At 39.4% G+C, this 17,147-nt stretch overlaps 1 protein-coding gene across 1 annotated transcript in view; it reads right to left on the bottom strand.

Moving 5' to 3' along the window:
- Positions 1-17,147, bottom strand: part of Slc35f1 (solute carrier family 35 member F1) — a 427,852-nt gene that overhangs the window by 150,497 nt on the left and 260,208 nt on the right. Inside the window, exon 2 of the mRNA XM_075945837.1 lies at positions 13,764-13,939. Coding sequence (XP_075801952.1) covers positions 13,764-13,939 — 176 coding nt within the window. The remainder of the gene's footprint in view (positions 1-13,763; positions 13,940-17,147) is intronic.

Genomic DNA, 17,147 nt, shown 5'->3' with positions numbered 1-17,147 from the left:
TTGAGATTTGTTATTAAAGTCTTTCATTCTTTTAATTCTTAAGTTAAATTGTATTTAACCAAACTTTAATGGAAGTTCCATATTAAGACATGGAAGGCTTCTTTGAGTTTAGTACTAAGTCTCTCTGCAAAGTATAGTTGCAACAAAAGTTATTTCAAATAAAATTGGTACACCTGAAATATTAAATTTTATTTATTTGTTTACTTCTAAATCACAGTCATCTACTCCAGAAATCCAAGAAAATTTGGCTTATACTTAAGAAAAGGCTATGAAACTAAACATTAGCATGTTATCTCATTGGCCTCTTTTCCTGAAGTAGACAGGTTAATTAGGAAGCAGAATTAGCAATATCCACTACTTTGATCTTGAGATTTTTTTCTTTTTTCTTTCTTTCTTTCTTTGTTTTTTTTTAATTCTTCTGAGAACTAAACAAACTAAAATAAAGACTCCATTTCCTTCCTAGAATGACAGAGAAGTGAAGTACAAATTAATTTCTCCGGATGGAGAAAACTCTTTATTAACCAATTCTTTCCCCAACTGTTGGTTCAAATCTCGAGTTCAGTCAGAATCACAAAAAGGACTGATGGGCCACCCATTGTCTGACTTGCCCTTGAACTTTGGCCTAGAGTAGAAAAGAGTCTTAAGAGTGGGCTGACTGAGGTGCAAAAGCAACAGACATCAGAGACAGAAGCATCTAAGCAGTTGGTGGCGGCAGTTTAAGGACCATGGCTTGACATAGGGCAGAGTCAGAGCCAACGTGTACACAGCAAAGCAGCTGGAAAGGTTTCACATAGTGTTGGGCACACAGTGTAATCAGCAGATGTTAGTGAAATTTCACCAGAGACAACTTTGTACACCAGTAGATCTACAAACAAATTAAACTTCTATCTCCATGAAGTGTGTTTTCTAAGTTAGCATGGTGAGTGAATTTAAATGTTTAACTGGGGAGGTGACATAGATATGCAAGGTCAGGTGGTTGGAGATAACCTGGCTTGACAAAGATTTGTGAAATCATGTCAGAGGTCTGGGTATAAAACTAAAGGAATATAATAAAGGCATTTTGAAAGAAACCATAAACAATGCTGCAGTTAGTTGGATGTCCCTGTGAAGAGTTAGAAACATTGGTAACTGTGTACATTGTGGTGTTGCGCCCAAGGGAACCTTTGGTATACATTTCCAGAATACAACAAAGGATTCTGGTGACTGAGTGGCGTCTTCACCATTTGCTGAACAGAACGTGCTATGGACCAAGGAAATGAGGCACCCTGTCGATGCCAAAGCTGCTTCTTTCTGATCTGCTGGATATCCCAACAGTCCCCATGAATAGTTTAAACTGTCTGTTTTGTCAAGAGAAGGAAACACTGAGCCCAAGAACCCTGATATGCTCTTGGTCTTTGGTTATTTTCGTTCTATAATTTAGAATTACTAGAGCTTCTACTGTCTTATGAGGTTGTTAGAAATTTGACGAGAGCTAAAACTGAACATGACCACAAGATCTTGGAGGTACTTGCCTCAGTCACTGGGGATGGCAAAAACATCTATCTTAAAGAGACTAAAATAACAATCAAGGGATATTTCCCTCTTTGTGAAGAGGTCACTTAAGTCAGGCAAGATAATATAAACCTTTGGTCCATATATAACCATTGGTAAGGGGAAAGTAGACCTGTAAAACTGTAGGAAGCCATCAATATACTTGAAAGTAACCAATGGGCTGGCTCGTAGACATCCAGTGGATAAGAAGGCACGACAGATAAGTGAAGTCGAGCAGGTGGGTGGTGATGTCTTTGTCGTATTCTCTAGGGAGATAGATGGGGCTCTGAGTAGCATAGGGACTTAAGAAGCAGATGACATTTTCTTAGAGTAAATTGGGGTCCTGTGAAAAGCATGTCAAGTATTGTATGTCAAGTAGAGGGCCAAGGAGAGATCACTGGGAAGCAATGCAGTGATTCCCACTTTAATAATTATTTTTATATTTTATGTGTGTGGGTACCTTGTCTGAAGTTAAATCTGTGTACCATATGTACATTAGTGCTCCATAGAGGCCAAAAGAGGGTGTCAGATTGCTAACACTAGAGTTACAGACCACTGCAAGATGACACTTGGGTGCTAGGAATCACAGTTGGGTGTCCTGGAAGGGCATCCAGTGCACTTGAGCAGTGAGCTATCTCTCCAGCCTGGCAATGGATTGGTTCTAAGCATTTCTAATGAATTGTGCTCTGAATGATTGGGAAGGAGGAGGCCTCTGGGTGAATGGAGGAAAGACAGAAGGAAAGACAGGGTTGAAGCGAAGGCATTCGTAGTGGTGTTTGGAGGCAATAAGGAAAGGAAGCCCCTCCGATTTGGACTTGTGCATTCATAGGTGTCCTTCCTTGTCAGTCTTCTCTAGCCTGAGAGTTTGGAGGTACAGAAGAAGGGAGATGGCCTCTCCTCACCAGGGGCTCTCCAAACTGAGCAAACAGTGCCTGAAAGCATTCCCCCAAAGACTCGCTGAATAAATGAATCATGAAGGGAATAATGAATGAGTATCCATATGAATGAAGAAGAATGACTGAGTAGGTAAGAGAACCGAAATCTATATAGTAGAAATTTGAATGAGATATACTCAGTTGGAAACTTCTGGAAAGTTCTGTTTAAAGGAAACATAGACAGAACGAACACTAAAAAACACTCCTGGGGAGGGGTCAAATTCTTGCCTTGTACACCAGGATGACACCCTCAAGGGACACCACACTCAGGACGGGAACACATTAATCCCAGATTTTTCCCTCAGTTATCACAGTTCATCAGCATAACCCGAAGTCAAAACAGTAGAACCCCGGCGCTGTGGGTTCCTAAGTCTCCATATAGTGACTTGCAATTTGAACAGTGCCAAGACTTTGCCATTCATGTCACTTACGTAAGCTATGCCCACACACCTCTTTATGAGAGGTTAGTGACCAAATTCCTGGGCTTTATTTTTAGACTTTCTTTGCTTGCTCCTGGATGGGTCTGCCTTACTTTTCTGCGAGTCTAATAAAAGTCTAAAATCAATAGCTGCCTTAAAGCTGTGCTATAATGGTTGTGAGTTTAACACTGCGCAGCTGGAAGTTTCGACCTCAGCCACCAAAGGCAAAGCTGAAACGTGCTTGGAGGTAGGGGGAAAGCGGCTTGCTGTTTCTCCTAATGCAAAGTCGGGGTCTTGGTGCTAAGGGCATATGCACCATCAAAGGAGGTCAAGGGAGGCCACTGGGCAGCTGTGCTTTGAATCTGGGAGGGGCCGGTGACTGTTCCATTGAGTTTGTCTGTGATGTCCCCCTAATAACATGGTTTCCCCTCTTCTCAGAGGATGATGGAGGTGGCCATTTTCCTAGGTATTTTAGCCCTAGTGTTTTGTGGTATCCTAGGGTATTTTGCAGCTATTTTTCATCTTGGATTTTTATATCATATTTTCTTCCTTTTCACACAGATGTTAGTTTTGAACTCTGAAACAGAATTAGTTATCTTGCCCTACCCTTCCCAAAGAAACAGCAAAATAATTTTTAAGAAAGAAAAAAAATGGTAGCATATGCCCAGGAGTTTTAAGAATGAGTTCGTTGAAGGACAATTCTGGTCCTTGGAGTAAGCCTGTGTTACTGCTTGCATATTTATTACTGTGGTATTCACTGAAATGACCCTAAATGAGATAGGCTCCTTGCTATTCTAGTTTGTTAAGGGGAATGCGGGATTTTGATTATAAAACAATGACCTGGCTCTCCATGCTGGAATCCATTGAGGATTTCATGGTGACAGGCTCATTTGAAAGCATCTGCAGCCCTTGTCCCAAGAACTGGCCCTTTGTTGTCAGAATGCAGTCCCCTGGCTTTGACCAAATTACACTTCTTTTTCTTCAACTTCTCAAGTTGCCACGAGTCTTGGACAGCTGGGGAGTTTGATTTCCCAGTTGCTCTGGATCTGCTTCCATCTCTACATGAGCATTTGATGGACACAATTCACAGATGCATTCTGTGTGTGGAGGAAGAAAAGGAAATGGTCCAGCTGACCTTCGCACATGCTTTAGCATCAAGTGCTTGCAACTTTTTACTGAGCAAAACACAGTGATGTCGAAAGGTCCTGTGAAGATGGGCCAAGAATGGAAGCTGGATTTCCTTTCCTTTGTCCAAGATTTCTAATGACGTTTCTGTCAAGGGAATGCAAATATTTTCTTTCGGTTTATGTCTATTTGAGTCAAGGTTATAGCTACCTGGGAAGGAAAAGACTAATGATAGGAAACAGAGGAAATAAGAAGCACGCACAGAGATAAGAATGAGAAACAGGATGGAAAGGAGTTGTACCTCTGTATTTCAATGCACTACCACAAAACTGAGAAGGTTGAGGCCATGCATGTAAGGTCATCCTAGATTTCAAAGGAAGCTCTACCTATCTACAAACAAACAAAAACGTCATGCCAATCTTAAGTCCTAAGGCAAGCTCTTTATTAAAAAAAAAAAACACTCCCTGACCTCTAGTTCCTTCTGTGACTGTCTTCCCAGTCTCAGTGAATCGTGTAGATGCATCTCAGCTAAAAGACTAAGGACATTTCTGGATCTTCTGGACAAAGATGCTGGCTGCCTGCTTTGCCCTTGACTTGATCCACATAGGCAGAAAGACCCCATCTCTGTGCTGGTAGGGTGGTTGGAACATGTGCCTCTTTAGAATGGTCACACACTAGTATAACACATGAGTGACCTCCTTTTCACATGGGCCTCCACAGTGGAAAGAGAACACCTGGACTCTTTCCTCTTGGATTCCTTTAAAAATCACACCAGTAGCATCTTTGACATTCAAGGTCACATGAAAGAGACCACGCATGCAGGACTCCTGGTCAGAGTCTCCCTGGAAATTTATTCAAATTAAAAGGTTTGTATATAAAATTCAAACTGATGGAATGCTGGTCATGGTAATTCATGCCTATCTATAACCTAGCATGTGGGAGGTTGAGACCAGCTTGGGCTACTGAGAGAGACTTTGTCTCAAAAATCAAATAAGAAACTAACATTCCAAACTGATAGGGAAGAACATTAATTATTTATTAAGTAAATTTATGTATGTGTCATAAATGTCTTCTATTTACCTCACATCTATACCACACCTTATTTAGTTCACATGAAACTAATGAGAAAATTCCCATTATTATTCCAACTTGTAAGTGAGGCAGTGCAGCCCTAAGGAGCTACAAACTCTACAATGGCCCTTGAATTTTTATTTAATTGAACTCAGGAAGGTCTCAACCACAATTGTTTAAAGTGATATATTTTTTAGTTTTTAAATTATCAGCATATGTATATGTTTGTGTGTACCCATGAGTGTGAAGACTAGACTAGACAGACTCAGGAGAGAAACTAAATCAACTGAGTGGGTTGTACACCAAAAAAGTCATGAACGTTGAAAGGTTTCATAGGGAGAAGTAGCAGGATTGGAGATGGGAATGGGAAGGAAGGACTGAAGTTTATTATATACAGGATGCAACAGTTTTAAAAGAGCATAGAAAAGATTCATTCACGAGAAGCTAAGGCAAACATTTCTCACCAATTGTCTAATAAGAAGAATGGGCATGTAGTGGCAATTTATGAAAATGCCATTCCACGTAAATGGAATTGAACAAAAATGTGATTCTACTAGTAATTAGAAAAACAATGCTTAGTTTATGTTAAGGGAGAAGGTTTTGAATCAAATAATCAAGGATGAACAATATAATACTTAATTTAGTCAAATGCACAAAAGGGCCTTTGTCTTTACTATCAAACATAAAACTATTGTAATTTCTTCTAAGGAAAACATACTACAAGAAACCTTAGAGAAAAAAAAGACATTCTTATAAACAACTAGTTAGGGAGGTAACAGTAAAATAAAGTGATGCCTGTGTTCTTGGAATTGTTAAGTAATAAAACAAAGCACGACGAGACGCAGCATAAGTTCCGAACATTTTCATATTTGGGATTATTTTCCTTATGTTTTTCTTCATACAGCTACTGACTCTGGCCCGCAGCAGAACCCCCATTTCTAAGTATTGCATTTAAATTTGTCTAGTTGAATGATCTTTCCCCAGCTCCTTGGAAGCCCCCAAAATAGAAACCAGTGAACAGGAACATTCACAAAGTGCACAGGCAGGGAATTCTGATCTGAAGATAATCACAATGCAATTCCAATCCTTGGAGGGGGAAAAATCATTTTCTCCTGCAGATCCCATGCAGCAGCTTGCAATAGTGCCTGCAAGAGTCCCAACCGCTGAGTCTTTGATTTAATGAAAACTTAGGGAAAGCAATTCAGCTCACTGTGGGGATGACTTTGTTCCTCCATTATGATTCTTTTTTAATGAGAAAGATGAGTGTAAGGATAAACTCTATTCCTCTGAATTTTTACACTAATTACATACAAAGCACTATTTTGGCAGAAGGGGACTTATCTGCTTCAGGCAATACAGTTATCATCTTGTAACCACCCTTCAATCTCCCATATGAACTCTGAAGCTCCGTGCCAGGAATGAGTATTGCTCTTCGCCAGCTCTCAGCATGGAAAGATGAATTAACAGTCAACATGGGCTCCAGATATAACAGGGAGACAATCCCTTCCTGCAAGCTTAGATGCTGTTTGGAATGAAGAAATCAAAGGGGTATTCATTAATGAGGTATTTAGCATGGGGAATGCAGGAGGATGGGATAAATGAAGTGTGTGTGTGTGTGCGTGTGTTTGTGTGTGTGTGTGAATTTATATGAGGATGTATTAAAAGAAGAATATGGTGTTGCATATTCTTCTCAATTTCTTTCGATCTGAAAGTCATTTATTGGTTCAATATTGAAGGCTCTGTGTACAGTACCCTGTATTTGTGACTGTATACTGCAGCATAGATATAATGCTTAATAATGAGTGCTATAGGACACTTTATTTGCTGCACATTTATCCTGCATGCACTGTATATGCATAGAATGTGTGTATTTGGCACCATCTGATGCATAAATTGGAGCCTGATGGTCAAGATCCTTGGTATTCTAGAAGGATGCCACAGTGAAGGAAGGCACTTTCAAGGGCAGTTCCTGACATCAGTAACTGACCTAAAGAGCAGCCACCTACTGGAAACTCAACAATATATTATTCCAGCCAGGCAACCACAGTGTTGGAATGGACTATTTTCTTTTTCCCATCAAATATAATAGAGGCACAATAAATCTTATCTCTTTAAGTTTATGGTTTGAAGAGTCTTGACAAATGTCTATACTTATATAATGCCTATCACAAATGAGATACAGAGAACAACGCCATCGAGACAAAGGTTCTCTTGGTGCCTTCTGCAGAATGCCCTCACTTTCAGTCTCTACCAACCATGAATCTACTTTCTGTCATTATTATTCTGTTCTCTCCAAATATGCAATTATCTGCTTGGAGTATAAATTTTGCATCTGGTTTCTTGCATGTAGCATAATGCTTTTAAAATTAGTCTATATTGCCGAATGTATCAGCACCTTATTCTTTTTTATTAGAGAGTGTGTCTGGATTATATACATTTATTGCATTTTCCTATTATCTATTTGTTTATCTATTATTTTGTGTGTATGAGTGTGAGCACACGTGTGCTATGCTGTGCATATGAAGGGCAGAGTACAATCTGAAGGAGTTGGTTCTCTCCTTCTACCAGGGACAGAACCCAAGTCATGAGGCCTGTGTGGCAAGTGTCTTTACCCTGAACCAACTCTTTGGCAACCATAGCCATCACCACCCCCCCTTGGTTTTTTGTTTTTGTTTTTTTTTTCTGCCAAGGCATATCACTATGTAGCTCTGACAAGCATATTAATCATTATTTAGCTTAAAGTGGCCTTAAATTTTTGACAGTCTTCTTCGTTGTAGCATCATGAATACCGGGATCACTGGTGTACACCAATACAAGCAGCTTTCCATGAGTGGGCATTCATTCCAGTTGTTTACAGGTTTTTAAAGCACATATAAACAAAGCAATGTTTGCATACAGTTTTGTATGTCAATATTATGTTTTCATTTTTCTTGGAAGAGAATTACTGTTGGATCATATAGGAAGTACAAGTTTAACTTTATAATAATAACAACCCAAGCTGCATTTGAAAGTAGTGTGGCCAATTTGCACTTCCACCAGCATGACACAGGAGCTGTGTGCATTGACAAGCAGCTTTGCTAGCAGTGGCTTCTGACTCTTCTGTGTGATTTTTCTTTGTCAGTTTCCTAACGTGATGTGTCTGCTTCCTCGACTGAAGCCTGTTTTGTCCTTCTCCGTGGCAATGTTAAGTTTCTCTCAAGGAGCATCCACTAGGACTCATCTCAGAAGCCCCTCAAGTGCAATCTTTCTATACTATAGTGACTGCAGCTCTCCAATCACACTTAAGAAGTAAAAATAAATGTGGCCTGACAAGGAGGAGGCATGGAAGTTCGCCAAGTAATTTCCCACAAGGGAGATTTTAAGAGAGCCCAATAAAAATCACCCCAGTAGTCTTAGAAAATTGATGGTGCTAGTTTCCCCATGGCTCCCAGGGGACATATGATTCCATATTTACATTTGCCAAGTGCTCTCTTCCCCTGCCAACCCTCTAGCAGTCCCTTCCCTTCAGTGCTTCAGTGGAGGAACTGGGAACGGATGGTGCATAGAGGGATCCTTGGTCTTCTGCTCTGAGGAAAAACCTGGATTTTGCGTTAATTAATTTTACTGCTTTGAGTTGGGATTTTGACTACCTGTGGTAAACACCAAACATATTCTAATTTAGGCAAGGACAGAGAATCCCAAATGTAGAATAGTGCCACAACCCGAGAGAGAGAGAGAGAGAGAGAGAGAGAGAGAGAGAGAGAGAGAGAGAGAGAGAGAGAGAGAGAGAACCCCAGCACGATGCTGTCAAGTTGTCAAGACTTCCTTATAAGCAAAAATCCTATTTTTTAAGATGAACTTCTACATTATTTTTTCTAACTGCATGACTATTTTAAGTCTTGCTTATGAGTGTTATATTGCACTATTTGAGACTTATTTCATTGTCACGCTCACACAAAGCAAGACATGATAGAAAATATGTGAAAGTCTATCTTCAGGAATGAGATGCTTACTGACTTGCTTTAGCTGGAAGATTGTTTTTTATTCAAAGTTAGAAGAGCTTAATGAGATTCTTTTCAATGAAAAAGCAACCCTTATAAGACCTGTCACCAGGAATCCTGAAGGGATACTCCAGGGTCTATACAGTGGCTAACACTTCTGATTCTATTCGTACTTCCATATCCTTCTCCACGCCATGACTGAAGGAAGAACACAAGCTCCCAATGTGTTCCTGTTTCTCCCTAAGCACACTGCCTTCACTTCACTTTCTTTATTTCCCTTAATTAAACACAAATACAGAAAAATGGTAGTAAATAAAATGACTTCATTTGTTACACAGGAAGTGCTGAAAGTAGTTCTGGCAAATAGTTAAAATCGGTAAGAGATGACTGTGGCAAAAAAAATTGATTATATTTTCTTATTAAGAAAAGTATCCCGTGTCACTTTTAATTTCCAAAGCTGGTCATATTTCTTGCTTCTGCCTGACAAAAGCAAGAATTCAATCTTAGTTGAACTCTAGCCTGTCCTCCTTTGGTTGTATAGTGTTTGCATTTTCTAGTTTCTACTTATAACTGTTATCATCATTATTTCTGATTTTTAATATGCGTATTTGTCACAGATATAGACTTTTACTAAATCTCTGGACTCTTAGAAAATAAAATAATAAGCCGGGTGGTGGTGGCGCACACCTTTAATCCCAGCACTTGGGAGGCAGATGCAGGCGGATCTCTGTGAGTTCGAGACCAGCCTGGTCTACAAGAGCTAGTTCCAGGATAGGCTCCAAAACCACAGAGAAACCCTGTCTCGAAAAACAAAAAACAAAAAAAAAAGAAAAGAAAAGAATATAGACAAGAACTCAAAGAGGAGAAACAATTTATGATCTCAAAAAATCACAAAAGATGAATTCACCATTTTCACATGAAAAATTTTTTCAGCATTAGGCTATTGCAAAATTGTTCCCAATTTAATCCCATTATTCTTAATTATAATCCTTATACTAGGTTAAATAATACAATTCTTTTTAATGTTGATTCAAGCTCACATCAAATGAATTTTTACATTCCTCCCTTATCTTTCCTTTTCTGATACATGCCCACAGTTTCTCAGGAATGAGTTACTAATTGTATGCCTCCCCATTGCTTCACTTCCTGGAGTCTTTTCCTGGCTTGAAGCACTGTTCAAGAAACAGTAGGATAACTGTTGAGCAACACACTTATATCATTCAAATTCATCAGCTTCCAACTCACACAGAGGAAACATAGCTGAGATTTAGTGTCTGTAACTTTTATACGCTGACAGTTTACTCTTAAAACTAGTTACAGCTATTGATATTAAAACAGAAAAAACAAATCCAGAAACATTGACTTAGGGAAAGCAAAGGAAATTAGGTTCTAATGTATATTCAACATTGAAAAGGCAATTGAGTACTAGTGCAGTAATTTCTTTTGTGTGTGTGTGTGTGTGTGTGTGTGTGTGTGTAAGAGGTTATGTATGTGCTTGTGTAAGTATGTTCACACATATATAGGTATGCTTGCATGTGTTTGTGTGTATGTGTGTGTAGAAGGTAATGTATGTACTTGTATGGGAGTGTTCACACACACATATGTAGGCATACATGTGTGTGTTTTTATGTAATTCCCAGAGACTAACATCAGGAGCCATGCTCAATTACTCTCCAACTTATTTTATGATACAGTGTTTTGCCATATCTAAAGATAATTCTGCTCAGTCAGCTGTCCAGTGAGCTCCAGGGATTTGCCTTTCCAGTTGTGCTATTCAGATGCATGCTGCTATGTCCAGAATTTTAGGGAGGTTCTGAGAATCTGAACTCAGGATCTCATACTTGCAAAGCAGGCCCTTTAGCAATCACACCACCCCACTTCAGCTACCTTTGATCTATTGTCTTCTAAGATGAAGTCTGCTATTGGCTAAGTCAGTATAACATTCTAGACAAAAATCCAAATAAAGACAAGTAAAAACGAAATATTGATTTTTATTGAGCTCTACATTTTTTTGCTCCCCTCCCTGCCTCACCCCTCCCCTTCAACCCTCTCCCAAGGTACCTATGCTCCCAATTACTCAGGCGATCCTGTCATTTTCTACTACCCATGTAGGTGATGTTTTAATAAAATTTTCAAAAAAGGACTTTTAAAACTGTTATAGTCCAGAAAATGGGAAGATCTCATGCTCCTGGGTAGGTAGAAAAATGGGTACATAGTAAAAATGGCAATATTACCAGAAGCAATCTACATATTCAAAGCAATGCTCATCAAATCCCAGCAAAATTCTTCACAGACCTCTAAAGAACAACACTCAACTTTATATGAAAAAGAAAAAAAAAACCAGGACAGACAAAACAATCCTGTGCAATAAAGGAATTTCTGGAGGCATCACAATCCATGAGTTTAAATTCTACTACAGAGCTACAGTACTGAAAACAGCCTGAACTGGTATAAAAACAGGCAGGAAAACCATTGGAACCAAACTGAAGACCCAAATATCAATCCACACACTATGAACACTGGATCTTTGACAAAAAAGCAAAATATATATATATATAAATTGTAAAAAAGAAAGCATATTCAACAAATGGTACTGGCATAACTGGATATCAACATGTAGAAAAATGAAAATAGAACCATAACTATCACCATGTACATAACACAAGTCCAAATGGATCAAAGACCACAATATAAAGACACCTCATAGAAGAGAAAGTGAGAAGTACCTTTGAATGCATTGGCACAGGAGACCACTTCTTAAATATAACCCCAGTAGCACAGACACCAAGAGAAACAGTTAATAAATGGGACCTCCTGAAATGGAGAAGCTTCTGTAAAGCAAAGGACATGGTCAACAGGATAAAACAACAGTCTACAGAATGGGAAAAGATCTTCACCAACCTCACATCGGAGAGAGGACTGATCTCCAAAATATACAAAGAACTCAGGAAATTGGTCATTAAAAGAATAAACAATACTATAAAAAGTGGGGTACAGACCTAAGTAAAGAACTTTCAACAGATGAGTCTAAAATGGTTGAAAGACACTTAAGTAAATGCTCAACATCCTTAGCCATGAGAGAAATGCAAATCAAAACAACTCTGAGATTTCATCTTACACCTGTCAAAATGGCCAAGATCAAAAGCATTGATAATAGCCTATGCTGGAGAAGATGTGGAATAAAGGGAACACTCCTCCATTGTTGGTGGGAGTGCAAACTGGTATAGCCCCTTTGGATATCAATATGGCAATTTCTCAGAAAATTAGAAAACAACCTACCTCAAGACCCAACAATACCACTTTCAGGTGTATACCCAAAGGATGCTCAAGCATACCATAAAGACATGTGCTGAACTATGTTCATAGCAGCATTATTTGTCATAGCCAAAATGTGGAAATAACCAAAATGCCTCTTGACCTATGAATGGATAAAAAAAAATATATACATTTCCACAGTGGAAAAAAATGTGGGCAAATGGATGGATCTAGAAAATATCATATTGAATGAGGTAACCCAGACCCAGAAAGACAAATATCATATGTACTCACTAATAAGTGGCTTTAAGACATAAAGCAAAAAAAAAAACAGACTACAATCCACAATCCCGGAGAACCTAGACAACAATGAGGACACTAAGAGAGACATACATGAATCTAATCTACATGGGAAGTAGAAAAAGACATAATCTCCTGAGTAAATTTGAAGCACGGGGACCATGAAAGAAGGTAAAAGGAGAGGGGGGAGGAAGGGAGGAGAGAAGAGAAAATTATATAGCTCAATAAAAACAAAAGAAGAGGCAGATCAATTGCACAAAATTTGGATATTGAAAATTCATGTTACTGTCATTGCAGACACTGCAGATTCTTCTCATATATTTTTTGAGATTAAAGATTGCAATCTCCAAAAAACCCTGATATATTTAGCGATATACATGTTGTTGTTTGTTATTAAAGTATATGATTACTTTCAAACCTATTAGTGATTATTCTTCAATGGACCCTAGTCAACAGCTACAATTTAAGAGGAAATTTTTGGCTTTCTGTGGGACTGTCAATAAAAGGATTTTGTCAAGTTTGATAGTATACTCATAGTGCTCTGAACACCCTCTAGGATGCACCCCCTCCCAAGTAATTTTTATTAGACCTACTCTTTTAAAATGTATTTTCTTATATTGACTCTTGAAAAACTTGTTTTTATTGCCTTATTATTCTAAGTATAAAATAGGACCACAATTGGCCATTTTTGAGAATTTCCTTTTCTTTTATTCCTCTTGCATTGTTACATGAGTTGTTTTTATTAGTATTTATGTGACTTTCCTAAAGAACATATATTTGTCTGCAGTTCCCTTAGACAACTCAGGACTAGCATCTTTAGGAGAGTTGTACTGGGCCTGATCCAGGTTTTAGGGGCTACTCTATTTAGATTCATTGCGAGGAACAAAAGCCTTAAAAGGAATTCAAATTGTGAGTAACTGTACTTTTCTCCAACGCATATATCTCCTACTTTTTGCTGAATTTACACAATGTATGCTTCTTTGTGATATATTCCCTCATTTTCTTTGCAGTGTTACTACAAAATGACAGAATGAGTTCTGGGGATATGAATCATCTTGCTGGGGCTATTAGTGATGAGATGATATCTAGTCAAGGCTCATTTCTACATAGTTGTAAAAGTCCTTTTCCTGGGCTCAGGGACAGCTTACCTTGTCTGACGGCTAGGGTAGTGGTATAGACCAAGAAGAGGAGGATGTAGTTGAGAAAGCTCTGGAAGACTGGGGTGTTGGCATGAAAATCTTCTGCCAGGTACTTGCTGGTCAAGCCGATTCCACAAACAAGAAGGGATAATACTTGGCCCAAAGCCACAGAGATTAGCATCTCCCTGAGAAATGAAGAGAAATATAGAGGTGTCAGCAGGAAGTTCGTGCAAACAACAGTAGTTAATCCCATTGATAATTCCTAGCAGGCACTGAGTTAAGGGCAGGGAGGACTACCTATTGTAACCATCGAAGCGATGCTTGGGGGACTGTGCAGTTATTAGTGAGGCTTCGTAGAGATGGAAACTAATGCTTAACATGCTTAATTAATCTGCCCACAGAACACATAGTGAGGATAAAGCAAAACCTGGTTATGAGATCAAGCCTCTGCATGGGAACCTGGCTCCATTCCAACCACTGTACTCCAGAGGCTGTTGTGCAAGGGCTATCATCTTGATGCCTTCTACAGTACTGTGCCCTAATGATGCTGGGCACATGCCCAACCCTGGCAAACAGGAAGCATATTCCAACATCATCTGTGTGTACAATAAAACAATAAAGAAAGATTCGTTGCTTTACAGATCAAGCTCCGGACTCAAGAAACTCTGGGATGGAATGATTAAACAAGCCTCTGGAAATCCAGCAGGACCACCTCTTGTATCCTCCTAGCCTCCGGAACTCTGCCCTAAGAAGCTTTAATACGCATTGGGTCTTTATCCCTTGCTTTTCAAGTTACAACTGCCTGTATATTAAAACAATTATTCCTGAAATAGACTCAGGACTGCGGTAGCATAATAATTATGCAAATATTTTCATTGCCGTTTTCATAGGCAATGCTCTTGTAGACTTCTGAAGTGGGGATTGGAGCAAGAGTCAGAGTGTTCAGTTTCCATGGAAATGAAATGCACACACAAGCTTTGTAGTCATCACACACACACACACACACACACACACACACACACACACACACACACACGTGCACATACAAAAAGCCTCTGGAAGTAGGAGGCAGCGTTTGCTCTCAAAGTCTCTTTTGATCTTTCTGGTTTATTTGTAGAAACAGCAATATAATATAAGAAAGCAGTAGTATAAACACAAAGACTATGGCAAACACAGGTTGATTTTTGTTTTGTTTTGTCTTCTGGGTCTATTTCTCCTTTTTTGGAAGCTGAGGCTGATCTTGCCTTGCTTTGAACACTCGAGTACAGAGGAGGTGAAGCCATGGACCTGCTGGGGCTAGCCTTGGAGAAGTTTTGCAGCAATTCATGTTTTCCTCTGAGGAGACAGCTTCCCAGTAAGACGCCTGAGGTGTCCTGCTCAATACTGAGAGACACCTGGGAAATAAAGGGAGAAATCCAGGCAGCCTCTGTGTCAAACAGAATGGGGGTTTGGGCGTCTCCTGCCACCAACATACTAAGCTAGCCTACACAAAAGCGAAGAGAGGAGCCATCCCTAGAGGCTGCTGTTCAAGGAAGAGAGTTATGAGAACAAAATGGTGTTGCTTTGGGGCACGCGGTTTTCCAAGGGTTATATGGCAACTGGAATGACATTCTTAGTGTTCTCTCTCCAGTGGCCTCTGGGCCATTAACGCCTGTCTCCAGTCCCATAACATTTCTCCATGAAGCCAGAGTTCTCAACTCTTGGAGCTACTAATATTTCAGCAGTGAACAGTGATCTTCTTCTCTCATATTCCTTTACAGGTTATCATTTGCAGAATGTGCATCACGCCTTCTCCAGCCTGGCCCCCAGTCATCCTCTCAACATTTGGCTCTTTTGCCACTTGTTTTGCGAGGCCTTACTACCCTCTTTCCCTCAGGACACATCTCTTTTCTTACTTTTCTCTCATTGCGTTGTAGTTACTGTTTGCTTGTTTGTTTAGCCTCTTTGCCTTCATCTGACTATGGTTTTTCTATGTTTCCTGTACCTACAGTCAGAGGTACAGGAGATGGAAGGATTAAAAGACATGCAAGACAAAGTATAATCAGAGCTGACTGTATAGGAATCTCAGGGCTTTTGTTTCTTAAAGATCAACTGGGTTGAGGATGTGGGATATGGTAGATCACTTACTTAGCATGGGCAAGGTCCTGAGCTGAGCTCTTAATGCTATGAAAGAAACAATACACCCTTCCCCCTCACCAACAGAAGTAAAAGAAAACCGTAAGGAAGAATTCAAATAAACTCAAACATTTGTAAATGTAATTTTTTTAAAAAATAGGAGATGAAGTAATAGGCTTAATTATGATACCACAATACACACTTTGTTCTTGTTGGCCCTGTCCCCCACTCTGCTCCTCCATGTCCCTGCTCCACATATCCCCTCCTCCAACACATTTTGTTCCCATACCACATGTGTTTCATCCGCCTTCTCCTTCCAGCGCCAATCCTTTCTTAGGAGCCCCCCAAGAGCCCCTTTTCTAGTTTCATAATCTGCAGCCCCCCAAACATTTATAAACATATAAAATTAAAATCTAGGATATGCACGTGAAAGAAATGGAATACTTGTTTCCTATGTCTGAGATACTTTGATTAAGAGACTACTTTCCAGTTCCATCCATTTCACTGTAAGTGTTCCGATCTTATTTTTATTTAAGTACAACGGTTTCTTGCCCATTTGTCTGTTGATACAAATTTAGGCTTGTTCCATTTCTTAGCTATTATGTATAGAACAATAGTAAATATGGATGTGCAAAAAAAAAATGGATGTGTAGTAGGAGTTCTCTGGGTGTATGCACATGAGTGTTATAGCTGAGTCAGATGGCAATTCTATTCTTTTTTGTTGTTTTTGAGATTTGTCTGTTCTGATTTCTGTAGGGATTGTACTTGTTCACATTTCCCCCAGCAGTGAAAAGGGATTTCTTTTTCCCCATATCCTCACAGAACTTGGTAGTATTCTTGATGTTGGCCACTCAGACTGTGGTGAGATGGAATCTCAAAGCTGTAATACTTGGTGTTTTCCAGATGATGAGGGGATTAAACACCTTTTTAAAAAAAACTTTTAGTGACTGATTGTGCTGCTGCAGCTTCTTCAGCTGCCTCCTCCTCTTCCTCCTTCTCTTGCGCCTCTTCTGCTTCATCCTCTTCTTTCTTCTTCTGCCTTCTCTTCCTGATAGTTCTTTGAGAGAGCTTAACAAATCCCAGCAAGGCCTCAAACCCATTATGTTGTCAGGAATGACCTTTAATTTCTGATCCTCCTGAATTTAGGTATGCCAACATATCAAGGGTTTTTTGTTTGTTTGTTTCTTTAGGGCTGAGACTCCAACTTGCTGTATCATGCAAACTCAACAAGCGCTCTTCCAAATGAGCTACATTCTAGCTTTCTATTTCATTTTTAGA

Source organism: Microtus pennsylvanicus, chromosome 1 (genome assembly GCF_037038515.1).
Source record: "Microtus pennsylvanicus isolate mMicPen1 chromosome 1, mMicPen1.hap1, whole genome shotgun sequence".
Taxonomy (NCBI): Eukaryota; Metazoa; Chordata; class Mammalia; order Rodentia; family Cricetidae; genus Microtus; species Microtus pennsylvanicus.
Note: the sequence above shows the minus strand (reverse complement) of the source record. Positions and strands in the feature narration are given on the sequence as shown.